At 39.2% G+C, this 26,294-nt stretch overlaps 2 protein-coding genes and 1 long non-coding RNA gene across 5 annotated transcripts; 1 reads left to right on the forward strand and 2 right to left on the reverse strand.

Annotated features, from left to right (window-relative positions):
* Positions 1-12: 12 nt before the first annotated feature.
* Positions 13-14,670, forward strand: LOC112557931 (WD repeat domain phosphoinositide-interacting protein 3-like). Of its 3 annotated transcripts, none has more exons than XM_025228094.1 (10): positions 13-164; positions 2,319-2,393; positions 4,865-4,966; positions 6,956-7,043; positions 7,624-7,718; positions 8,052-8,242; positions 9,790-9,875; positions 10,178-10,279; positions 10,523-10,644; positions 11,215-14,670. In XM_025228094.1, the coding sequence occupies exons 1-10, from the start codon at positions 98-100 to the stop codon at positions 11,319-11,321; spliced, it is 1,035 nt and encodes a 344-aa protein (XP_025083879.1). In that variant the 5' UTR covers positions 13-97; the 3' UTR covers positions 11,322-14,670. The 3 variants fall into 3 exon arrangements, with proteins under 3 accessions (XP_025083879.1, XP_025083883.1, XP_025083893.1); XM_025228098.1 differs by lacking the exon at positions 13-164 and adding an exon at positions 1,935-2,080; XM_025228108.1 differs by lacking the exons at positions 13-164; positions 2,319-2,393 and adding an exon at positions 4,087-4,224.
* On the reverse strand, positions 1,648-3,259 carry LOC112558019. The gene is made up of 3 exons (XR_003098054.1): positions 3,040-3,259; positions 2,231-2,371; positions 1,648-2,029 (listed from the first exon to the last, which is right to left on the reverse strand). It is a non-coding gene; the product is annotated as an uncharacterized LOC112558019 (long non-coding RNA).
* A 2,550-nt stretch (positions 14,671-17,220) lies between the features above and the next one.
* On the reverse strand, positions 17,221-26,070 carry LOC112561193 (transmembrane protease serine 9-like). The gene is given in 6 exon segments (XM_025233514.1): positions 17,221-18,786; positions 18,789-19,080; positions 19,285-19,428; positions 19,911-20,050; positions 20,625-21,327; positions 25,948-26,070. Coding segments are annotated over 6 exon segments (1,662 nt in total). The 3' UTR covers positions 17,221-18,526.
* Positions 26,071-26,294: the final 224 nt, after the last annotated feature.

Raw genomic sequence — 26,294 nt, forward strand, 5'->3', positions numbered from 1 at the left:
AGATTGTAGAAGTTTGAGTATTTGCCAAATGGGGAAAACTGCTACTTCGTACTTCCGGTAATGGGACAGAATCCTTGACATATGAGTTTCTGTGAATATGGATTTAGGACCTGCAAACCCATATAATAACGGCTTATTATATTGTGGCTGGAATCAAGATCAAGGTAATTATTGATATGAATCCGGCTAATAGATATGATGAAATGAGCTAGTAAATTCTAACACACTGCAGTGGTAACATAAGCACAACAACGTAGATTATCATCAGATTTTTTTTTTTAATAAAAGGCTTGTGACACACCTCCCACTTAACAATGATTTGGTTGAGCGTTTTTATGATTAGATAGAAACATAATGCTGGGATGAAACTCACTAAATATTCGTTATAACACTGTTCTTTTCAAAATAATTATGAACTTATTCAAAACCTTCAGTCACTCGCTATCAGGTGTGATCGCATTATTTATTATCAATCGGATGTGAGGAAGTTTTCCAGGAATATTTCGTAGGCAAGATATCAAATAAAATAGACAGCTTTAGCTAAAGAGTTGAAACATAGTATGTGGAAAATATCAGACGCTGTAAGGGCCAAACAAATATAACATTTTCTTTTTAATGTTAGCCACGTGCTTTTTCATCTAATTAAATAAATAGTTTACACATATGGCTTCTTTGCAAGGAAACAAGATTTAGACTCGATCGCGTTTGACGAGCCACTTAAATAAGCTTAAAATGTTTTTGTTAACTTCAGATTTGTCTAACTTTGATTGAATTTTCCCATGCTGAAATAATATCTAATTAATGATTGTTTTACTTAGCAGTACTTATTTTGTTTTAGTGTGTTCCTAAATATCACCCTATAAATCTCACATCATGAATTTTGTTTTTGTTGATAAAAAAATTAGATCACAAGCTGCAGTGACTTTTATAAACAATCTGAATTTGAATTACATGTGATGTAATATATAATCATTGATAAATAATTTTTAAATCAAATAATTCACCCATTTTAAGCTCTTATACTGTTTGAAAACATTACCACCATTCTGACTTATTCGTTCATGATTTTATCATATATCAAGAAGAAAAGTTCCTCATATTGTGGTTCTTGACAGAACGAAGCAGTTAGCAGGTCAAAACAGCTTACAGTAATCTCTCGTTTATCGTGTTTATCACTAATAACAGTCTTTGAAGGCATATCTGCACAAATAATAAAAAGTAGGAAATATCTGTACACAAATGTTTTATGTAAGAAGGAGAAGTATACACTGATGCTGCTTCTAATACATGTTGTACAATTCATTACTCGATTCAACATATATCAGACTAGTATATTTGTCCAGTTTGGCTTTTTATATGGTGGTATATTATCTTCGTCTTTCTTCCCTTCTGTTGCTGAGAATGACATAAAAATAGAAATGTGTGGCCTATTTCAGCTGATTTGTAATGGTACAAAGAAACAAAGGTTACCAATGTTGTCATTTTCTCTACAGACAAGGACTTTGTATCGCTATATTTACAAGCATTTCTCACAAACACTCGGTTCTTTTCAGTCAGTTTAAGACATTTACTAGTCACTGTCATCGACACTGACCTTGCTGCCTTCTCAAATACTATTTGCCAAAAAAAACCTGAAAATCACAGAAATATATCAAATGGATTTTAATAGAACATAATACTTTATATACCACACACTCAAAATGCAGCACATTTCAGCTTTTCGTCAATAGCGCAATGTGAAAAGATGTTAAATTGTCCTCCTCCGATTCTTGGGAAAAACCTGCGTGTGTACTACAAGTTGGTTTGCACATGAGCACAAGTGGATTTTCCTAGGTGTTCCCTCAGGGTTTGAGTGTCAAGGCCACGTATGCAAATGTTGATGGCCCAAGAGCTGCGCTGCGGTGAAATGGGTGACACAGCTCACATGCATGGCGCTCGCCTGGCGACCAGTCAGCTCTCAGGAGGTTAGAGATTTAGTGATGCAGAAAATGCCGGCGAGATGAAACTTCAGCCCCAGAATGACAACTTCCTATCTCATGGAGGCACACATATTTAGATTGATATAAATATATATTTATGGGTAATAACATTAGATATTTGATATTCATAAATATATTATTACACTTACTGTGCATTATTGCAGTGTTTATGTGTTAATAGAAAGTTTTTTTTTCTCCCCACCATCTATTTTCCAGTTTCCTTCTGGTTTCTCAACCCTTAACCCTCTTACCGAAATCATTTTACTGTCATCATTATTGTAGTAATCTTTTTTCTCTTTGTCAGCACCTTCTCAGTTATAATGATTATAATCTTTTCAGGATGTTTTGCTTGTGGTATGGAGAATGGTTTCAGAGTCTATAACTCAGATCCACTGAAAGAAAAAGAAAGACAAGGTAATTTTTTTCTTAACTCATCAACTTACACCACCAGAGTTCATTAATTGGAGAAACCATAAAAACCAAGCAAATAACATTACCTGCCATATTTGGTAGTGTCATTTTCTTTTTCTGATTATGAACTGATGAAATGGGTGAAGATGATTAAAAAAAAAAAAAAAACAAGGAAAAAAATGTGTGTGGTTGAAGTTCTGCTTTGAGGGAATTTAAAATAAATGTTTTTCAGAAAATTGTCTTAAAACCGCTGATATCTTCAAAGAGAATGTAAAATAATATAATGAATTGTAACATGTACCTGTTCAACTAGTCTGTCTGATGCAGTGCAGCTCAAGTTAATGAGCAGCCACATAAAGGAAGACAAATGTCTTCAAATACTTTTACTTCAAGATTAAAAGTAAAAGTTTGTGTCAATGTAAAATAAAAAGTAAATTTAAAGAACTCGCTTATTATAACAACTAAATATGGATATCTGAGTATAAGCATATGTGTTAAAAATGGTTACTGGCAGCAGTAGCCCACAGAAGCATAACTTGTAAATGATCAATTGAGCTGCCATTTAATGATTTGAGACACTCATGCCAGCACACACATGCATATACACAAACATAAACACATATGAAAGAAAAATAACAGAAAGTTTTACTTCTGCTTGTCTATTCATGGAGACTGGCTTTACTTGTTCCATCTCTTCTGGGCATTTATGGTGTACACTCTTTGGCTACATCATAGACATATAGTACATAGGTGTGTGACAGACTTATAAAAGGAAAAAGCAAATTAATAATTATGTTAACTGAATCATTTTCAAGAATAACGATATCCATTAGCCCATAAAGGAAGCAGATTTGACAGGATGTTGTGACATTTCCCATTATAGCACACTAACCACCCTTCCTGCATAAAGATGACAATGACCAGCAGTTCAAAGATCAAGTATCAGACTGCAAAGGCTAGTGCCTATTAAATGCAATATTATAGTTGGTTTTCATCCCACGAGTATTGTTCATTTATCTCTACCTGATGTGTGACTATTTAAGTCTACTTCTTGCAGAAATAGACAATCAGGGAACCTCATTCCTTTTGGATTTACCAAATAAATGCACTGTCATGATGGATTCAGATAGGAACAGTTGATTTCTGCTTATTTTATGCATTTTTTATGTTTATTGCTCATAGTTCATTTTTAAATATATTTTTTAAAATATAGGAATTTTTGTGCATTCCAAGGCTATGAGCTCAATATTGTCTCTGTGCCTTGCATCTAACTGAAGTTATCACACAACCTTTTGATTACTCCTCATTAAGGCAGTAGCAGTCAAAATTATGCAGTAGATAGTCAGCATCCAGTGAGTTACAGGAGAAGAACAGTGGTGAATAAACTTGAGAATAACACATGAAATGTGTGAGAATTGAAGCTGCTAATGATTGGTAACATACCATTTTACAAACTAAGAAGAGTATGGCATCTACAAAAAGAAAATGTTTGGGTCTTGTCTTTTGCTGTGGAGGATCTTATAAATTTCTTTAATGTTTATTTTATCCACTGTAAGGTATTAGTAGCAGTCCTAAATTTTAAATATCTATTGTGCAGAGCAATTTTTGGCAGATTTTGCCATCAATACATGAGGGCACCCATTGTCTCTCTTTTACGTGAAAAGAACAATGTCTTTTATTGCTGCACTAAGCTGAGGAGAGATAATAAGATCAAAAGGGAAGGGAGACCATCAAGAGTACAGTGTAAACCTAGACATTTAAACTCTTAGGATAGCCAAAGTACAAAGACCTTGAAGCAGCAGTAGCACTTCATCACACATGCATCATTGCTGGAGTAAGTGTTGCACCTTTCTGCTTCACTGATTAAAACACATTAAGTACTTGTCAAGAGGTATGCTTGAAGTTGACATTAAAATCAACAGTTGCAAGAGCTTGTAGGAGAAATCCTTCCCAGGCAACACTGGGTGTCCCTGCTAGTTTCTGATGTTTGACAGCCTAGTGTTCAATAATTGACATTTACAACTGTTTTCTGCTTCTTTGAGTATTTAGCAGTCATGGCATTTATGCTATTAAGATTTGGATCAGCGCCTTTTGTAATCAGCTTCTTTGTCATTTATGAAAGGATTTTTTTTTAACCTACTGAGAACAAAAATAAAACGTAAAAGAAAACTTGTCCATATTGCAATTCAAAACACTTCCACAAATTCATAAAACAGTAAGGTGACTGACTGCTCAGGCATAGTAATCATAGTAGACACCAGATGGCTTGCCAAGTTTCCTGCTAAAAAAATGTGGAAACTAGAAGGAAATTTGCAAGGACAAAAGTTATGGCAACAAAGCCTACAGCTAGTTTGTCAAAATGGTATGCAAACCCTTTGCACACATAACTATCTTAGACTTCACTGCCCCAGAACCTAAATTATGAATTTTTAAATAGAATTGTGCTTTTGTTTTTAATATCATATCATTTCTAGACTTTGCAGATGGCGGGATTGGACACATTGAGATGCTGTTCAGATGTAATTATCTGGCTTTGGTTGGAGGTGGCAAAAATCCCAAATATCCACCAAACAAAGGTAAGTTAACTTCAAGGAGAAAGCACATCAGAAAGAATGTTTATTCTAAAATAAATTGTTTGAAATAAGTTGTTAAATTTTAATTGTGTTTACAGTTTTAAAAAAATTTGAGGCATTGTTTATTGATATTCTTAGCATTTAAATATCATCTCACAGCTACATCGCCCCAACATCAAAAGTCAAATTAGTCATTCATCCCATGACTGATACCTGTCATTGGCATTGATAGACACAGCAGCTGACAATGCTTACCACTCATTCTTGTTTTTAGCAATAGCGAGCAGATCCTGCATAAAACAACCAGTACAGTCTTTGATGTTTGGAAGCCAGTTCTTTCCTCTGGCCACCATGGCATCAACCACCCTTTACTTTGATACTTAAGATACTTTGAAGGACAGTCTTCGACAGGATATTGTGCTAGGTTATATGGCTAAACCAGACCAACTTATGTCACGACTGTTGCAAGTAGAGGCTCCTGGTGTCCTGCAAGTGTGGCAACCTTAATTTGTACAAAGTTATTGGTATTATGATCTCTTTATGAGATCCAGAGCATCCTCCTCAGGCATTTGTTCTTAAATACATTGTTTCTTATCTCCATACCAACAAGCAGAAGAGTCCACATTTCACATCCATAAAGCAGGATCTGTACTACAAGAGACTTTTACAGATTATACTTTATAGTAAACTTGATGTTATGGCTATATCAGACCATGTCATTGCCACTGTTGCTGTTGCGATCATGATGTGGATATCTGTTGTGGAGCTGCTGTCATTGAAGACGGTAGCTCCCAACTCTTCAATGACAGCAGCTCCCAAGTCTTTTAAAACTATCTCTTTGAGCCATACTCCATTCATCTGTTCTTTAACACCGTCAGTAATTATGACTTTGCTCCTTAGCACTGCTGGTCTCTATTTCATATGCGTTTGAATTGTCTGTCCGTCTGTTGGTAAGTTCTTGCAATTATTACCTGCTACCTGTTCCTGCTAACAGATCTATGTCGTCTGCAAAGCATAGGTTGTAATTCAGCCTTAAACCAACATAAATAGAAGTGTAGTAGTTTTTAGTGTACACACCAACAGAAATAGAAGTGTGGTAGTTGAGGAGGGTTTCATGCATACTGTTCTCCAAGATGTTGAATCAACCTAAGCGCAAAAGAAGAATCAATTGCTGATGACACAAGTAGGTATTAGCTTTAAGTAATGCAATCAAACAAATTCTGCCACCATGTCACTAAACAGAAAAGGCCTCAGAGAACTTGTAAGGCACATAAACGCAATTTTCTCTTAATAATCTTTTTTAAAGCTTTATTGTTATTGATTCTTTACTTTGGAAGTTTGTATCAAATGTAAATGCAGATGTTTGGTCAACATCAAATAGATGTCGCTTCTTATAATAATTATAATGGTGTGAACTTATAATGCACAGCATCATGACCAAGATAGGTCGTTCTCTCGACTAAATGAAAGATAACAGCCGGTAGAGAGTGAGGTATGTATAGGAACAGGGAACAACATAAAGATGAGGTACAAGAGTAGAATGTAAAGCAGTAGGTGAAGGTGTGAAGGCATATAAACAGTGTAAGATGGAGACATGACTAACAGTGTTGCCAGGGAGTTAATTTATTTTTGCGCATTCATTTATTGTGGCGTGGATTGATTCAAGTTTTGGTATTGGGATGATGTAGCTGGAGCGATATTGTTTTGGGTTGAAATTGCTGTCCCACTCCTCACAGTTTATTGTTGTCTGTAAATGAACTTGAATTTATAGGTGGTTGAAGTCATTTTGTGGAATGAAAGCAAACTCTCAATTGCAACCTGATTTGGGATTTTAGCAAGTCTTAATAAGGAGATTTTACAGTATATGTTTATATATTTATTTTGTGATATTCTTCAGAGTGAATAAGGACTGATTAAAATAGTTCCACCTCCTTTTAAAATATGAAGTACTTTTGACAAAATTTACCACATATATTCTGATGTTTTGTTCAGTCATGGTCTGGGATGACTTGAAAAAGAAGCATGTGATAGAGTTGGAGTTCTCCTCAGATGTCAGAAGTGTTCGTTTACGACGGGACAGGTATGAACTAATATCAGCTCATAAGCATGTCAGCCACAAGTGCATTATCCGTTCTGTTCATTTTGTATGTCTGATCTCAGTCCAGTTTCTTTCAGCAATCCAAATATAAAGATCCTCTCATAAGTATTTTAATTTTTTTTTTCTCCTGTGCAGCATGCGTTAAAAGCTGAAGATTTCACACTTGGAAGAGTTACAAAATGTTTTATAGGAAACAAATAGCACCAATAATGCATATTTTTTGTCAATGAGGTTTTTCCATACTGTTAGTGTTTCAGCAGTCAAATCTCATGATTATTGTAAGAAAATGTGAGCATATTGGCTTTCAGTTTCTACACAAAAATTCTTTGTGTTGACTATCCCACAATTATTAGCAGGCTTAAAGAAGGATATGAGTGGGTACAAGATAGTCTCTGAGTTCATACACATCTGTCATTTTTTAAGTGAAATGCATTTCTGTTAAATCATCTTAAAAGCATTAGGCAGAATTGTAATAATCAAAAATTTTCAACATTATTTGAATCTGCATTTTTATGCATTTTATCTGTATGATCTAATTCATTTTATGGTAAATGGGTTTCAGAATTGTTGTGGTGTTGGATACCATGATTAAAGTCTACACATTTACACAAAACCCACAGCAGTTGCATGTGTTTGAAACAGGCAGCAATCCAAAAGGTATAACATTAAACGTTTGACATTACTAGCAAACGAAAGAGTTCCAAATGTAAAATTCTTGAAAATGGCTGAAGCTTAAGTATACTACATTAAATGCAACAAAAAATTATTTATTATTAAGGAGCTACATTTAGAAAATCTCTGATAGTAACTATCAGTGACTATTGCTATTTTCATAGTATTAAAATAATGAAGTTAGTGTATAGATTCTTTGGAATAATCTGCGAGAAGATCTAATATTAATGATAATATTTCATTTTAGAAAACTGGTGGATACGATTTATGTTGCATTTGCATATTGTGTTCAAGAACAATTTTTGTGTGTGACTCCAGGCCTGTGTGTCATGTGCCCAAACAGCAACAACTCCCTTCTTTCCTTCCCTGGTCGCAAGCTTGGTCATGTTCAGATCGTAGATTTAGCAGACACAGAGAAATCACCTTTAGACATTGCCGCCCACGAGGCAAACCTCTCGTGCATGGCCATGAACCTGCCAGGGTCCCGCCTGGCCACAGCATCTGAGAAGGTATCAGGGAAAAAAGTATTCACTTGAAGTACACAAAACATTTTCTTAAGAAACATTGTGTGCTTTACTGTATTTCTTGCATTTTCATTGTAGTTTACAGCTTTTGTTCATTCTCTTTCTTTTTTTTTTTTCCTGCAATCCATCTTGTCATATATCACAATGTCAGTCTGGTAGCTGCGGTGAAGGCTGTGGTCATCCTCAGCAAATCTCTGTTGGTCCTCAGAGCTTCTCCCTTAGCTCCACTACCTCCAGCCAGGCAGCATATCATAGGTTGTCAGATCTTGGGCTTATCTGCAGGATGAGCTCTGGTGTTTGAGTTTCCATTCTACAGAAGCATTCACTCGTAAGGGTCATCAACAACTTGTGCAGGTATGAGTCCACAGTGACTAGTTTCTAATCTGAAGATGATGACCTGGTCCTGCCTGCCAAGGCAGCTGGAAGTTGTCAGTGTCTGGACCCAGTTTTAACTTCTTTCTCCAGGCAGAGTGGAATCTGCTTTAGAAGATATAATTTGCCTTGGTATATGGAATTGGATGGTCTACTTGTTTAAGAATGCTGGCTCTTTGGACAGTTTGTCTGCCTGCTCATTTCCATGTACATCACATTTGTAAGGGAACCACTGTAGAGTTAGAGTCATTCTGGAGCTAAGAATGGTCAGCTTACTTCTGCTACCTACAGTAGCTGGCTGGAGGCTCTGAAAGATGTGCTCTGCTGTTGGTCAGGCCCTCATTGGAGTTAAAGGTGTTGGTTGCCTCCACAAGGGCAATGGCTTCTACACTGAAAGTGATTGAGTGCAGTCCAGTTGAAATAAATGTGCTGAGGTGTCTGCTGTCTGGGAAGCTAATGAAGATTCCTCATCCTTATTTTCGCTGCACCTTCAGCTTAGACATCTGTGTACATGTGGGCCTAAGCAGGTATAAGTTGTTCACAATCTCTATGGTCAAGATTTTAGTTTATCCTTGGATGTGTCTTTGGTAATGATACCAGGCATGTTGAAGATGTTTAGCTCTGCAGCTAAATTACTTATTCCTTATAGTTTTGAAGTAGTTCAGTGGTGTATGGCTTATTTGGGAGGGTGCTTCACTGGAAAGCTTTAGTAATTCCTTTTTCAATTCTGTGCATATTGTGACATAAAGTATCCCATAACATTCATATTTTCAAGGAAACATTTTTTTTCACATAATTAATAACTGTGGGACAGTTACCTATTTCTCTCAATTTACTCTCTAATGAGTTGGCCCTATTGCCTTTACCATTTTTGTTTTTATCTTACTGCATTGGCATAACTGTGGTTTTCAGGCAGGATTTTTCTTACATTTCATGCAGTCTAGTAAAACATTGATGCTTACTGAGGGCTAATAAAATTTATACATACATTCATAAAGGTATAAAGTTCTCCCCCATTCAGAAAAAAAAGGTGGGGGCAAGAATGTGGGAGGGAAAGTTGCAGATCAGTGCATTTTCAAATTTAATTTGCTTTTAAAGTTACATGAAGTTGTCTTTTTTTAAAATTTATTTATTTTTAATTTAAGTGCTATATGTTGCAGGGAACTTTAATCCGTGTCTTTGACACTCAGTCTGGCCTGCAACTTCATGAACTGAGAAGAGGAGCCAACAGTGCAAACATTTACTGGTGAGTAACAAAACTCTTTTTTTTAAGTGAAAATTTGGGAAAATGCCATTTATAAATTTAAAAAAAAAAAATACAGGAGTACAAGTAGACTAAGTTCACATTACTCACTGAAATATGCTGTCCATTTAGATATTAAAAATCTTTTCTGCTAATCCTCAAATATCTTTTAATTTGGACATTAAGGTAGACCATAAACAAGGCAAGTTAGAGAGAAGACTAACCCATTGCTTGACAATGTTTTAAAGCATTATTATCAATTAAAGGCAAATGACAGCTACTTTATTGTAAATATGCTTTTGCAGCATTAATTTTAGCCATGATTCAACACTGCTGTGTGTATCCAGTGACCATGGCACGGTGCACATATTCTCCACAGAGGACCAAAAGAAGAACAAACAGTCAAGGTATGCTGAGGTTAACATTCTGAAATCTTTTTTGACTTCTTGCTCTTAATACTCTTTTGAATGAGACATTGTTGATAATCTGATATTTGCTAGTCATTCTGAAGTTTATAGCCAGAGCTAAATCAGATAAATCTCAAATTGTTTTAGGATAGCAACATTTGTATATTTAAGAATCCCTCTCAGCTGATGTTTTCCATGTTTGCCATTGGGTTTTGAAAAAATGCATTGCCCTTTGTTCACTAGCTTGGCTTCAGCAAGCTTTTTGCCCAAGTATTTCAGCTCAAAGTGGAGCTTCTCCAAATTTCAAGTGCCTGGTGGCTCTCACTGCATTTGTGCCTTTGGCGCTGATGCTAACTCTGTCATTGGTAAGTTACAGCATGTTGATTTTTTTGGTATTTCTTTTTGTAACATCTAAACTTTTTTACTACATTCAGCTGCCTGCTACTGACATGACTCCCATAATAAAATACCGAGCTTGAGTCACTATTGCTTTTTTATCTTTTAGTTTAGGCTCACAAATAGAAGTTATTTTTTTATTGTTATTTTTAAATCAGCATCAGCCCAAGCTATTAGTGTCTCAGCTACGTTATTAGTTCATTGTGAAACTGTCCATCTTTCAATGATTAATAATATTAATGACAGTGTTACTCTATTGTCCATTAGAACAAATCTAATAATGGAAACTTTCCTTCTGCAGCAATGAAGACAATAAAAATTGGAAAACAAATTATAACACAAAATAGTACCTATGTATATAGATATAACAAAAATAAAGGGAGTGCACCACAGATGTAAAGCCTTCAAATGTTTGTTCACCAAAAATAGAAGTTTAGCAAAACATAAAACTATCAAAACATTCCTAAAAAAAGTAATTAGTTCAGTAGATATCTTACTGTTCCATACAAAGCAAAACCCAGATTCTTGTCTGTTTTCAGTGATCTGTGCAGATGGCAGTTATTACAAGTTTGTCTTCAACTCTAAAGGAGAATGCATCCGTGATGTCTATGCACAGTTTCTGGAAATGACAGACGATCGAATGTGACTTTTCAGCATGGGATGGGCTTTAAGGGGAATATATTTCCTGCTTCTTTTGCTGTGCACATTAATTTGTGAACGGCTATTATCAGCAGCATGTATCAGGAGTGTTGTGGACAAAATGAATGGTTGCCGTGGAATTTCAATTTTAAAGGGAACAGAATCTGCAATGTCTCATTATTTCTGCCTAAATCATACTGGGCAGTAGTAAAGATGTAATGTGATATGTGTGTGTCATCATTTTACGATCAGCAAAGCAAAAATTAAGACAAGAGCACGTTGGAAAATTGCTAGTCAAATAGAACGGTTTTATTACTGCCGTAATACTTTTTACAATATAATTTAATTTAAATTATATCTGCTTTAACACTGTGAAGTCATCCATTGAAGAAATCAATAGAAATGAAGTATAGGGTGTTGATTGAGAACATCATCTGCATATTAAACTTGTTCTTGCATTATGTTGTTAACCCTGTACAGAATGCAAATCATTTTTTTTAAAGATGAGAAGAAATGATTACAGAGTGTTGTGCGATGTTGAGCAGACCTTTTCCAGATTTTAAGCAGAGAGGTGGTTAGTGTTACTGTAATTTTAAGGGAAAAAGTTATGTGCTATTGTAAGTAAAATAGTTATTTCTGTGGCAGTGCCATGTTACATCAAGGGTTGCAAGGTGCTTGCATTAGGTGTGATAATTTTACAGTTGAAATTTCATGATTGTGTCATTATTTTACTTATAAAATCATTGATAAAATTTCCAGTCATTTATGACAATGAAAAATAACCATAGAACCATGTGGGTCTTTTTAATTTACTCTAGTTTAAACTGTTTTCCAGTGAAATCCTGTATTCTGTTGTAAAAAGTTGATATCCAAACAATGTTATAGATATTAAAAACTGTTTACAGTAGATTATTCATCTGGTGTGTTTCCCTAAAGCAAGTACCAAAAAGCACTTGACAGCATTCATGCAGTCATGTTGAGAGGGTGCTGTGAACGAGTTGTTGAAAAGAGTACCTTGAGCCTGTGTGAAGAGAATCCTTTTCCCTTGAATATTTTAAGCTAAATCTTCAGGGTTGCTTAGATATTGGCCTTTTTAAATTGGCAGGGAGAGCATTGCATGCAGATTATTAATGCTTGAGAGATTTTTGTTTCTGAAGGGTCTTGAAATGTTTGCTAATATGAAACTGTAATACACTTTTATTTAAAACCTATAAAATCTCTAAATACTCATTGCATGACATTTCCTCCTGACAAGAAATATGTATATAACAAAAAAGACAAAATGTACACCTTGCAGAACGATATGAATGAAGTATAGACCTCTATTATCAAACCACTTTTGATAGCACTGGAGTGGTTTCTTATCCAAATGCTTGACATTTCACACATTTTTCATGAATTTGGCATATTCATTATGTTTTACAAAAATCAAAAATGTATTGCTCATTACCCAAACAAACTAAAATCTTATGTGCTTGAATATGATCAAATATGACCATTCCTTTGAATATTATTTTGTTTCAGTGTTTGTGTGTGTGTGTGTGTGTGTGTCTTGTTTGGATTTTTTTTTTTTTTGCAGGGGGTGGAACAAAATGAGGTATAGGGACTTGGTTATTAAGATCACAAACCTGTGAAAAAGTTCTATGTTCTAATAAAATATGTGCATGTACATGTGATCGGTCTAATCAGCACATTTCTTTCTCTTTCCAACTTAACTGCCATGATATATTACCTGCTATCCACAACATGCCATTATATATGGCATTAACTGTTTGTTTCCACTTTTAATCGGTAGAAGAAGTGTGGAAATTATAAGTTTAATTAATGGGCAAATGAGATGGACAGGTTTTGTGTTGGATCCTAAATCAGTTGAGGTTATACAGTTTGCTAAAGTTAATCCCCTTTGCAAAGTGAGCTTGTGACTCATCACTTATTGCCCTTGCTTGACAATGACACAAATCTGGGTGTGCATGTTCAAGACTGCAGCAGAAAGTATTTGATTGCCAAGGGAAAATGTCGTTTTCTTTTGTGAGATAATAAAATTGTGAAACTGTTTACTTACAGTGTCATATTGTGATGCTTTGGCATCTGCCAGGATTCTAGTAAACAGTAAATTTGTGTTAGACCTTGCTGGCTAGACCATAGTCAATAGTTACTTGTATTTTTCACAAGTTATTCAGAAATGTATGATAAAAGGTATGAAAACATAACAGTAATGATTCTGTGATACTCTGTAAATGTTTTGACTTTGGAGAAAAGCTTTCTCTTGCGGGGAGAATTTCTAATGTGTGCACAATCCTGCTAAATGCTTTAATTTGTTTTCAAAATGTGTATCCCTCCTAAAATTCCCAGATAACAGATTTTTGGCATGAAGGTATTGTGTGTTTATTGGGAAAGATTTTTTTTCTCTCGTAGGCATAATTGTTTTCCAGTGTTGTGGAATGTTGTACTTATTGTCTTTTAAACAAAAATGTCCATTCCGCTGGGATGTTAGTATGTGTAACTAATGGAAATATGTTTTATTTGAAGCATTTTGCAGGGTTCAGTTACATTAATCACACATCTTGTCCATAATCATGCATATTACACAGTCTGGCATTACAAGTAAGTGCATTTTGTGCTGTGTTCAGCCCATTTTTGTGTGCTGGTGTGTACGTATTCTCAGTTTTAAAAAGTGTTACCATGAAAAAGAGGGCACTTTCATTAACTGGTTATCTTCAGTTTTTCTCACGTTAATAATCCTGCATCCTTCACTGATTATGTTAAATATTTATGCACACCATTTATAAGCTGAAGGATAAAACAAAATCTGCATTTCATGGAGTCCTTATTGCCTTTGTGGTAAATATTGAATATTCTTCAGTTTTAGGCTATTGAATAAATACTTGCTTATCTCAAATTTATTTTGTATATCTTTTGCACCACAAGAAAACGAAAGCCAAACAAGTATTGTGCCCTTTACAATTATAAAAGCACAGTCTGCAAACATCACTTCATTTTGTTTTTTTAGCACAGGCACTTTAGCTGTCATCCAATGAATTGAAATCACATTGCGTTTCAGTGTCATTGTTTGTAATTCATAACCAGTTTCAAAGTGGAGAGAGCTGTGTTCATAGAGTTAACACAGTGCTTGTATTTGCCAAAATTTGTTATGGCTCTTGTTATAATTTAAAAAAACAGATGTCTAATATTGTGTATGCTAAAACATACATCAACCATTCCACATATTTTGCCCCTCACATTTCACTCTTTATGGTGTCTGGTCACTAAGCAGAATTTGATGACATGGCAAACATTTTCAGTTGTGAGATGTTTAGAAGCAATTTCAAAAAGTAAAAATGATGGAGTGACTTTTTTTAATGTAAGATGAAGTTTATGTGTGTTTGTGTGTGTGAGATAGAGAGATAAGATCTCATTCATACCTTTTGTCTGATCCCCATTAAATTTGGCAGGAATATTTCAGTTATGGGATTGCAGTAGGCTGTGTACAATGCCAGGAGCATATTTATCTTCTAAGATGTTACCATGGGCATAAGCTGTTGCACCAGACATTTGTTACTCCGAGCAAGCGTAGACAGCAGTGTAATTTTATTGTAATTTATAACCATAAAAAAATGGTTAATTATAACTTATTGAAAAATAGCTCACCCAGTTATTGCAATCACAAGAAATCATGTAATATTCAGAAAAAGATAAACTTTATAATCATATTAATTACATTCAAGGTTTGCAAGTCAGTGTGCTGAACAACCCCCCCCCCCCCGAAAAAAAAAAAAAAACCCCTTGTGTCTTCTTTAATTAATCCTTTTATTTGTAATAGTGTTGCTTTTTCCTTTGTTTAGATTAAGGGCTAGACGTAAAAAAGCATAACTTTTGCTTATTCTGTTACCCTTGTAAATAAAGATTAGACATTTGTCGCTCTCTCTCTGCTCCACTACCTCTTTTTTTTTTTTTTTGCACTTTATGAAAAACGGCTTAAGCATTGGGCGGAGGGAGGCGGAACAAAAAGCCCCTTCAGCATCCATTTCCCCGGTTCCTACACCACTGCCGGGAAGCAGACCACCGGTACTTGTCTTGGTAGGAGATGCGGCAAATGCGCATCTTTGGTAGGATCTTCCCATATGGTAGCCTGTCCACTCCTTGCTGCTTACCAACTGAGATTTCTTTTGCTTACCACGACGTCCTCCTTCCACGTACCCAAGGGGCCAAAGTTGTGAAGCGAGAGCAAGTCATTTCTCCAGGACAATATGGGGGAACGCAAGGAAACAATCTTATTTTCGTAGTTATATTGCTATGCCAAGACGCTGCGGGTATTTATGTGGGTTTTTGTTGTTGTTTTTTTTAAACCAGGGCATTTTTGCTGTCCCTATATAACTATAATTCAAGGGTAAAGCAGCGTCTGGATACCTTTATAACTTCATAACAAGACTCTTGTTCCCCATGTTACCTCAGGTCAACGACTTAACGCTCGCTTCGTTGCTACGACTCCAGGAGAACTGCTTTCGGTGTTGTGCCGAACCAAATCAGTTTACAAGTAGAGGTTCCTAGAGGACACCCCTTTTCTTCCCCCCCAACCCCAAGGGAGGAGGCTACCACGCTGTGTACGTGTTTTGTGTTCCTTGTGAGAGATTAGGAGCAGTCTTTTTGTCATGGATACTTTCAGTTTGAAACAAAAGCGTTAGCGCCACCGCGTATGACGTAAGCGGCAGAGGTGTGTAAATCAAGGGGTCCCGTTTTTCGTTTACTTCAACTAGTCGATACTTAGGGTTGGGCACTTCTCAACCGAAAAAATTAATATGAAAGAATTTTTGCCGACCACCTTTTTTTTTTTTTTTTTTAAAAAAAAACAAAAACCAACATAGCTCTCACGTTAAAAAGATTTCAAAATTCTATATTTGTCCGGTTGAGAGCGGACTAAATCCAAAGTAATTCCTGTCTGGTGGTTGAATGGATAGTTTGTCGCTTATTAGTGTCATGCGCGTCGACGTTGACTCTATTGCATTTGTACCACCACTCTCACAAATCGCAAACAACAAACACTGGGCTTTTGTGTAAGTAGTATCTCCGAACTGCTCACCAGATTCGTTGGGTAGTGTAGTGACTTTAGATATACCAAGTGGAGAGTAGTCGACGCCGCTCTGGCCAGAGGAAGAACTGGCTTACGAACGTCAAAGACTGACTGGTCGTCCTGTACAGGATACCTCTGCATGTGACATCTGTTTACAGGGCTGGTTGCCTTTCTGTGATATTGCCTTAGCAGCTAAGGCTTAGTTGCTGGCTCGGCGTAAAACACCAATTCATCCCCCCCCCCAACCTGTACAAGATACAATAAATCCCTTTACTGCAATCTGTAATGCCGCTTTCTGGATTTCTTGTGCAGCAGCCAGTCTAAGCAAACCATGCTTGATGTTTAAATCGTTCGTCACGAGGAAGATACCAGAACTGAGAAAAAGAGTGCACACGATAGACCAGTCTCCAGTTTTGCCATCTCTTAAATTTCAGCACGTGGCGATTGGCCTTCGAAGATTGTGTGACATGTTCTCCAGATAACGCGGTTACTATTTACAACAGAAAGAAGTATAGAGTGTTTTCAGAACAATATATGTATATAAAATCTTTATGATGCAATGTTATCAACGGCGCAATTTTTCTTCTAATCAGAGCTTTGTGAAAAGAGTCAACTTACGGGTGTCAATCCTTACAATCATTACTTATATGTTTAAAATTTGACGACGGAATGTTAAAAAATCAGTTTACAGTTTCTGGAAGCTATACAACAAAGTATAAAAAGTTGAGAAAAGACATAGGCAGTTCAGAAAGAACTTCTCAAACTGTTGCAACCCGAATTATCACTGGTATTAAAAAACCTTTCACATTCATGCCTAAAACACTTTCAGTAGCACCAACAGCTTTCAATGGATCTTTATTACTGTCCTTGATTACACAGAAATGGGCTGTGTTTATTTGATCTCCGTTTTCAGAGCTTTTAATTAGATTTTTGTCATGGATTTTTACCCCCCTTTGAATCTACATTGGCCTAAAAATAAAAAGCTGTAAAGAACATAATTCAAATGGGTCCACACCCATCAACAACTCACCATGGTGCGTTAAAAAAAATCCTAAACAACTCCATGCGGTTTTTTTTAAACTTCTGCAAGAGAAACTTAGAAAGATAAGACTTTTTGCTTCTTAAACAGCCTGTACAAACCAATGGGATAAAATGTCGTAAAAATCACCGCTTTGCGGCTTCACCGAGTTTGTCTTTTTTTAGATTCCATGCTAGAGAGTCCATGTCCATTCGATAAACACAATTCCTGCCGTAAAAATCTTGTATATTGAATCTTTCCCTACTGGTACACTGTAGTCGACGACCGTATAAAGATTGAACACATTCCATTTACAGAAGAAATCAGAGAAATGTTTGGATGAACACCTATCACACACTTTTTTTTTTAACGACAGGAAATGAACCCTGTCTCCCTCTCCAGTCTTAACCGTGACCTTTTGAAGAAACAAGAAATCTGTTCCGAGGTAAGCAGCAAGAACTGAAACTGTAAAGGAAGGCTACAAACTGTACATGTTTAGACACTGTCAAGGTTATCAGAGTCATGCTTGGACCCTACAAGTTATCACGAAACTATGCATTACCACTTCAGTGAGCAAAGAGGTCGATCGTCTGAATTTTTTTTTTTTCTCCCGAGAACATTCCGCGGGTCGTTCGACAGACAACTCCTGGGCTAAACAACACTGCGTATTGATTGCGTCCCTTCGTTGAAGGCGCGTCAGTTCTGAGCAGCCATCATCTGCTGTCGACATGTCAAAGCTGCTTTGTGACAAGAAACTCTGTGTATAATGACTGCGAAACACATGCCTGCTGTTCCGTATTGTTCATTGACGACAGACATCGCAGTTAAGTTTGCTTCTGCAATTTTTATAAAATAAAAAAAAAACAAAAAAACTTTGGGCCGAAGGAGCCCGGACAGTTCGACCAGACATGGCTTAGTACACACGCGTTCGTATTCTGAAAGTCTGACTAGTCATTGTAAGTCTGGCTTTTTCCCTAAGATCCCCATAAACAAATTGTATTACTCACAAGATGGATAAACCAATATGTACACGTGTACGAAGAAAATTCTGTATTTTAAGGAGGTTTGAACGCGTGTGTGTTGATAGAGGGTGAATATCATTCAACCGCTGCTACTGTCCGTTTAGTCACGATTGTCGGTTGGAGTTAACGGTTTCGTGGATCCAGTCCAAGTAACTCTGCACGCGAGTGTAGATGCCATACTTTCCTTTCTTGCCGCAGCCCTCGCCATAGCTGGTGATGCCCATGAGAAACCAGCGCGTCGTGTCGGTGGCACTGTCCGTCTTGGGGCACAGCAAGGGGCCACCACTGTCGCCGGCACACGAGTCTGTGCCGCCCCGTTGGCTGCCGGCGCACAGCTGTGTCTCGGTGATCTCATACTCGAAGACCGCTGGCAGCGCTTGCGGCTGACCAACGGCACCTCCGCCTCGTGCAGACTGTCTGCGCCGAAGACGTGCGTGCTCCTTGTCTTGCCCCAGCCCAAGATGTAGCACAGACTCTTGGGGTCTGGCGTGAAGTGCTCGTCCGGCAGGCACGCGAAGCCTACCTGGCTATCCAGCTTCAGAGGCCTGTTCAGGTGCACCAGGGCGATGTCATTGGTGATGTTGGTGTAGTCAAAGTGCGGGTGCGGGAAGACGTCTGCTCGGTTAGGCCGTATTTCCTCTTCTGTGTCCTCGTACTCCTGTCCCGTGAAAAAAAGGGAAAAGGCGATGAAAAAGCAGGCGCGCGAGCGCACACACGCACACACTTTAGCAGCAAGTGCAGTAATTAATAAGATGCTTCACCCTCTAGTTCATAGCCAAAACCATTAAGGACGTCCTTAACCCAACGATATTCAAATCAGCCTCATTCTCGACATCGATATTCAGCTTCAAAAATCACTCACCTCCAAATTATGTTCTCCCACCCTCAGCACGATCCTTCGCTGTCGCCCTCTTTTCTGGACACAGTGAGCGGCAGTCAGCACCCACTGCGGGGCTATCAGAGTCCCGGCACAGTACTGTTCGTCCCAACGCGTAAGAATCGCTACCTGTGGGCAACAGTAAGCATGCAACATAATGTAGGCAACAGTGCGCTCACAACTGGGTGCGTGACCGGGTGTAGACAACAGTGTGGACATCAGAATGTGTGCAACATAATTTAGACAACAGTTCCACAAATTATGAAATCACCTGCTATGAATCATCTGAAGTCTTAAGCTTTATAACTACCATAGTAGAAGCCAGTGATTCCCAAAACATTACATTTGCTCTTGTGTCGAATGAAGTATGAGGTATCCGTTCTGCCGCCTATTATGTGCAGGGAGAGAGGGTAGGGTGGGAAAGGAATATTGAGTTTAAAACGCGTGTTCACAAGCACGTACATCTTCCGCTGGTTTGATGTTTGTTTTGTTACATTCCCCGCTCCACTCCCAGACATCGGCGTCGATGTCAGTCAATGAGACGTTTTGCTGCGTTGCGCCTACTTGCTTATGGCAATGACTACGGCTTGTGTTTCTTGAAGTTCACGTACCTGCCATGGCCAGCTGTGTCTCTGAGCTTCCTGTCCCCCGACCACGCGGTACGAACCTCTCGTGACCGCTGGCCTCAGTCCGCAGACACCCTGCACGCTACCAATCTCGCTGGCACCGGAAGCCTCGCTGTTCAACTTCTCTGCAACCACACGCAAACACAAATAAAGGGCTAGGACCTACAAACATGCGAATACACAGTGAACAGATAGTCCCTACAAATACAATTAGCCATTCAATTTTTTTTATTTTTTTTGAGTCCGATCACTCCTAAATTCAGCAAACAACAAAACAACAGGGTTATCTCTCAAGAGTACGGGAGTAGATAAAGTAGTTGTCTAACAGGGCTATCTCTTAATAAACCAGAAGGCATTTAAGCACACAGGACTAACGCTCACTAATCCGCAAGGAAATTAAAGGTGCTATAATCACTTTGATGCCCGCTACCCATTTGCCAATCTTAGTTGGAGTTTCAAATGTACAATATTATCAAAGTAGGCCCGACTAGGGAAATGGTAGTCATGAGACGACTATGGTGCAGACGCACTTTAATTTTATTGAAATTTCTTGTGAGAGCTGCGATGTGAATGAAAAAAATATTTCCTGACTGACTTACTCGCTTTTCCTTGCAGTTTCGTTCTCTATCTCTCTTGTAAAGGCTAATGATGAAAATGACGATGATGGTGGTGGGGTTGGTGCAGATCTCTCCATTGCACTCGTGTGAGTGAAGGATGAGTCCACGCCCTGGAAGCTGCTGCTGCTGCCTCCGGCATGAAGCCAGGTGTTCAGCGGTTCATAGGCAGGAAGTAGGTTCCGGCGCGGACACTTAGAGCCGGACACGCTGCAGCGTCGCATCTCCTGGACAACGATGTTGCTGCAGACGTCGCGCACGATGCACTTCCGCCGACGCCTCTGACGACACGAGCGCGTGCACACTCCCCAGGTCGACCAGTCGGTGTAGAAGGCGTCGTACAGCACGCGCTCGATGAAGTCGTGTCGTCGGCGTAGCCCGAGTTCTTCATCGAAACTGAGGGAGGACACGCGCCACCTCCCCGTCGGCAATGGCGGTTCTCTCTCAGCACGGCCTTGCCACAGCGCCGCACCTCGACATCTGCGCACACGAGTCCGGAGGCACTTCCGGTTACAAGGGCTCCATCCTGACCACGGCTCGTAGTAGTCGGACAGGAAGGTTTCCAAGTCAGTTTTGTTGGAGTTTTGCGCGCCATTCGTGTCACTGGCTTTTTGCAAATGTAAATGGAGGTTAGACTCAGTAGAACTCTGACCTGGAGTTAAGGTCAACAACGAAGACGACATAAGCATGGGTGGTGAATCTGGTCTCGATGGAGCTTTGGTTGCTTTCTGGGGCTTGGCGCGGTATGCTATTCCTCCCTTGTTCATCAGCTGGTTGATATTGGGCTCCTGCACAGCAACAATGCCAAAGTTTTTTTTTAAAATTTATGTTAAGGTGTCATAGTTATGGCAAGCAAAGCACTTTGTAATTCAATACTCATCCATGTATCCTAAGCAGGGTACACATTTTATTTACATCGAGCCACTTCAAATACCGATACTCATAAATGTTAAAAAATACCACTTTCTTTAAAACCCATATCGTGTAATTTTTAAATGATTTTTTAAAATCACTTGTAATGTTTATTTGTATTATATTTTTTTCCACTATAGAGGATTTTATGTAAATTGAAAGTCAGTGTGAGGAGTTGAATAATCTCTTCACACTAGCACGACCTCACGACTCTGCACTTCAGGAAGTCTGAGCTCCCTAGAACTTGAAGTTGTCAGTTCTACACCCTAGCACGTCTGCCCCTTTCCCTACCCCAACATCCTTAACAGCTCTAAAGAAAGCGCGCGGTCCTGGGCCAGTGGAAAGAGCGACATGACGCGTGAGTTGTCTTCACTAACGCAAGTTTCTGGCACGCCACTGCGATGCCTTTAACACCGTATGGGTAGACTAATCTTTTAAAATGATTTGGGGACGGGGGAGTGAGACAGAGAAAGAAAGAACAGCGAAAATAGAAAGAACAGCGAAAATACGCAAACAGGTTTGCGGGAGAGTGTGGTGATGGCGAACTCTCAGCAGTGTATTTCTAAGCGGCATGGTAATGTAGCAAATCACAGCGTGAAGAAACTGATTCCCCAAAAATGCACATGTAAATGTGAAATGCTGATACTTGGACACATGCCTGTGTTTTGCCTACATCGGTGTTTTCTTGTGCAGTTAGTTGTGTGTGAGAACGCGTGCGGGAGTCTGTTACGATACGACCAGATGTCAAATGATTTATATTCGTAGCTACGGGTAGCACTCGTACAAGTTCATCATACCTGCAGCCACCCATACATTCCAAGCCAGCCAGTGTCATGCACCTGGCTCAAAGAGAAAAATAGCACAAAGGGGCGACGTATTGCTGTTGACCTCGCTGCAGCTATTGACCCCAGACATGTAAGACGTGTGCGGCACTGCAGTCACGTCTGCGTCGTCTGCCCATGCCAAAGTTGGAACAATAATACAATAAATCATTGATTGCTTTTACTTAACAGAAGTCCTTCCCGTATTGATTTGCCTGGTTTCAGAGTGCAAGTCTATGTTTGCCATCGCACCGAGGTATGTCTGGCATGAAAACGACCCACCCTCGCAAGCGGTCTCACTGTCAACGCCTACACACATTCTGTGTTCACGCAAGTTTTCATCTATTAAAAAAAAAAAGAAAGAAAGAAAGAGAAATCCCTATAGAGGAGTTGCTCCGAAAGACATTTTTAGCTTGTGTTAGGGACCCACTTTTTTCAGGGTTATCCGAGTGGTGACCATCTCTTCTTCTCCCTTTCGCAACCTCACCCTTTACCTTCTTTGGAGTCCGGTAGCTGTTTCCAACAGATGGGTCGACGTGGGGGAAGTTCGCTGCTCCTTAAGGGTATCGAACCAAGGGCAGTGATGTAAGTATCGGCATCCCCGGGATATTATTATATAAATATAATGAATGTGTGTGAGGAAACTGAACCGAGCGAAGCCGATTGTGTGTGTTAGTTGTCAAGTTTAACCAACAAACGCGGTGAATGAGATCACTAGCATAGTATGGGTGTTGCTGTCATCTGCAGGTAAGGAGGACAGGTTCTCGGTTTACAAAACACAGTCGAGATTCGTGGCAAACTGTGTTTATCGTCAACAAAACATTTTACAATCTTTATATTCATGTTTTGCTGCAATCCGAGACAAAGTAAGAGCTGTAGGAGGATGCAGAAACAAGCCTTAAAAACATAATAATAACACATTCCAGACAAAGAAGCCAGCCAAACTCCCTGCACACCAAGAAAGCATGGCAAAAGTAAACAAGTTTTAAAAAAATCAGGTCGATGGCCGTTACGTCAGGTACACCACGGCGCATGCTCAGGCATTTTCGCTGCCGTTTCCTCCAGGCGCGTCTCCGTGTGGTTGTCTTGTGAAGTCTGAAGTGGCTAATGATTTGCGATGTGGAAGCTTTACAACTGCCAAGGTCTGCAGGCTGGCCTCGCCCGATCCCGACTACGTCTTTCAAAACTCGACCTTGAGGGTGTGCGTTCAGTGACACAGCTAACGGAGACGTGGAGGGAGAGAAATGGGGTAAGAAAGGCCTGGAGGGAGAGCATCTCCCTTTTCCCTTCGTCTGTTTAGTAAGCAGAAGCATCTGTGGCGTTTTCGCTTCCTGTGGGTTATGTGCATATCTCACCCATATGGCAAAAGGCTGTCTCTCCACAGACATGGAATGCAAGGGAGTGGGAAAAAACAGCTTGTAGTAAAAAAAAAAAAAAAAAGGCATCGGTGAAATATAAACTGTTCATTTATCTTTTGTCTCCAAACTTCTTAAAAAACGCACACAGAAGATAATAACAACAACAAAGTGCACTTGTTTGCCCATAAAGGCAAGTTGAGTGCTTTTGACAGTCACAATTCAAACGAACTACGTTAACGCAAGAGCGGTGAGAGTATGCAATAAATCACCACTGTCCACTGAGACAAAGACAACACAGATCGGAAGCTACAGGTGTGCTGGATAATATCCAATTGTTCTCAGGAAGGAAAATGAATGAATACAGTATGTACATCAAACGAGCAGACGAGATATGGAGATCCCAGACCATAAGCCTCGTTTCGATTTCTCGGATCCATTTCCGGTGTTTTGGGAAATCCTCCGCGTGAGGTATTTTCTTTGTACGCAACTGTTTACCCCTTGTTCAGCGACCTTATAAGAACTGTTTAAACTTACTGAAGCAGGACGAGGAGAAAAAAAAGCGATTTGTCGACTGTGAGGTCTCTTGATGAACGACCACTGAAGCCAAACATAGGCTCTAGCTGTCTAGCAGGCCGATCATAGTCGTGTGAATCGTTGACAGATCTGTGGTCGAGATCTGTGGGGCGAGTGGCTCTCAAAGATAACCGTCGCGTCCAGCTGATATCCGCTGTCAGATACAAGAGTACTTTTCGCTCAGAGACTATTTGTACAAGGGCGCTGACCTGTGGGTGAACTAGAGGGTTGGGGTGGTGTGCTGTTATTTATAGCTTCATTGAGTGGTTCAATTTAGGCCATTAAACGTTTAGCACTTCCTGACCTTCTATATATATGTGTGAGAAAGAGAACTGGTATCACCCGTTTACTTTATACGTGTTCTGCCAAAATAAATTAAAAATATGGAAGCATTTAGCAACACTTATTTTAAGGAAACCTATACAAATTAATAATTACACGAGGGTTGACAAGAACCGTAGACGCTGCGAACGACCTACATTGAGCAGACGAGCGAATTGAGGGCAAGTATAACCAGCCCACTACCCATAGCAAGAACAACAACAACGATAAAAAATGTCAGCAAGACACTAGGTGTTGACGCTGAATGTCTCGCCGTCTGAGCGTCATCAATTATTTATCCAAGCAGAAGATAGGAAGTGTATCAGACGTCGCGATGTAAGCACAATGGCCCTTCCCGACATTCCCTGGGGCGGTTGGATAGCGCAAGTCGCTTCTCACCACTCAACAGTCATTCAGATCCCGTCTCAGGCACTTCAATTCCATGTCAGTAGTTTTCAGGGCCGTCCGCTGGTAGGCTGCGTCTTCCTCCCTCTGCCTTTCCCAGCCATTCCCCCCCCCCCTACCTGCTAAATCGCCGCTAGGTGAGGTAGCAGCACTTTCCTTGGGTCTCGATGCCGAGGGCAGGACGTCATCAAAATGTTGTCTAGGTGGTGGATATGACGTGGAGTATGTGTTACGTGTGCATCTCGTTGTCAAACGTTGAGGTATTTGGCGCCGTGCCTGCTTTGTCCGCATTCAAGTCCACCGTCCCGTACAAATCAGCTATGTCTCGGATCTCCGGCTCATGTTACCTTGACTTGGCAACGTCACCATAAAAAATAAATAAAACACTCAGGCTTGAACCATATGGCCGACAGTGCAGATATGTCAAAATGTAGTCGCATGTGCAATTATCCGAGTAATCTGTAACTATCTTCACGAGTGGCTTTTCTTTTTTTAATCATGATTTCCTTCATCTCCAGTTACTTGCGCTGCACAAGATTATTCACAGATAAAAAAGAACTGTAATCAGCTTATCATTAACACTTTGTTAATGATACTAGAAAACTTGTTAACGACATCCGAGAGTTTGGCTGACCTTTACGTGAACCGTCTCAGAAAATTAAAATGGTAAGCTGAAGAAATGGAAGCAATTCTGCCTTTTTTTTTTTTAAGCGACATTAGTAAGAATGTTTATGGCAGAGGCGGGTAGCAAATAAATCACCTCCAAGAAATAAAAATTAAAGCATTACGTCACGAGATAATGAATCTTCATCTTCCATGGATAAAGTTTCAAGGTATTAAACGACTTTTGCTGTCAATTACCTGCTGTTCCGAAAAATATCCAAGTATATGCGAGTCTGAGTGCCCATGCGTGAACAGATGTATCTTTCGAAGCAGCTCATCAACTAATTAATAAGGTATATCGAAAATGTAAAATACCTGATGCCAAAATGATATCAAGCTACAAGAAAAAGCTTACGTGGTCTGTCGCACTTGCTGCTGAAGTGGAGCCGCCAAGCAGAAGAAGAAATGTCAGCAGAGCACCGTACAGGTGGCGACGCTCGATGGTTGAGCACCACTCGGGCAGAAAATGTCTCCGCATGTTGGCCGCACACAGACACAGTCTTGACTCCTAAATACAGTATTTAAGGTATTTATTTACAGTATTTAGCACCACTCAGGCTGTTTCAGCATTCGGGTCGTGTCGGCGAAAATGTCCAACTTTCTTCATTCTTTGATCTTTGCCAACTGTTTACGGACATCCATCAGTTCGAACTCTTGTCAAAGAGGTCAGAAGGGAGTCCCGAGTAGTTTTGCTGAAACACT

The sequence above is a fragment of the Pomacea canaliculata genome, linkage group LG1 (genome assembly GCF_003073045.1).
Source record: "Pomacea canaliculata isolate SZHN2017 linkage group LG1, ASM307304v1, whole genome shotgun sequence".
Taxonomy (NCBI): Eukaryota; Metazoa; Mollusca; class Gastropoda; order Architaenioglossa; family Ampullariidae; genus Pomacea; species Pomacea canaliculata.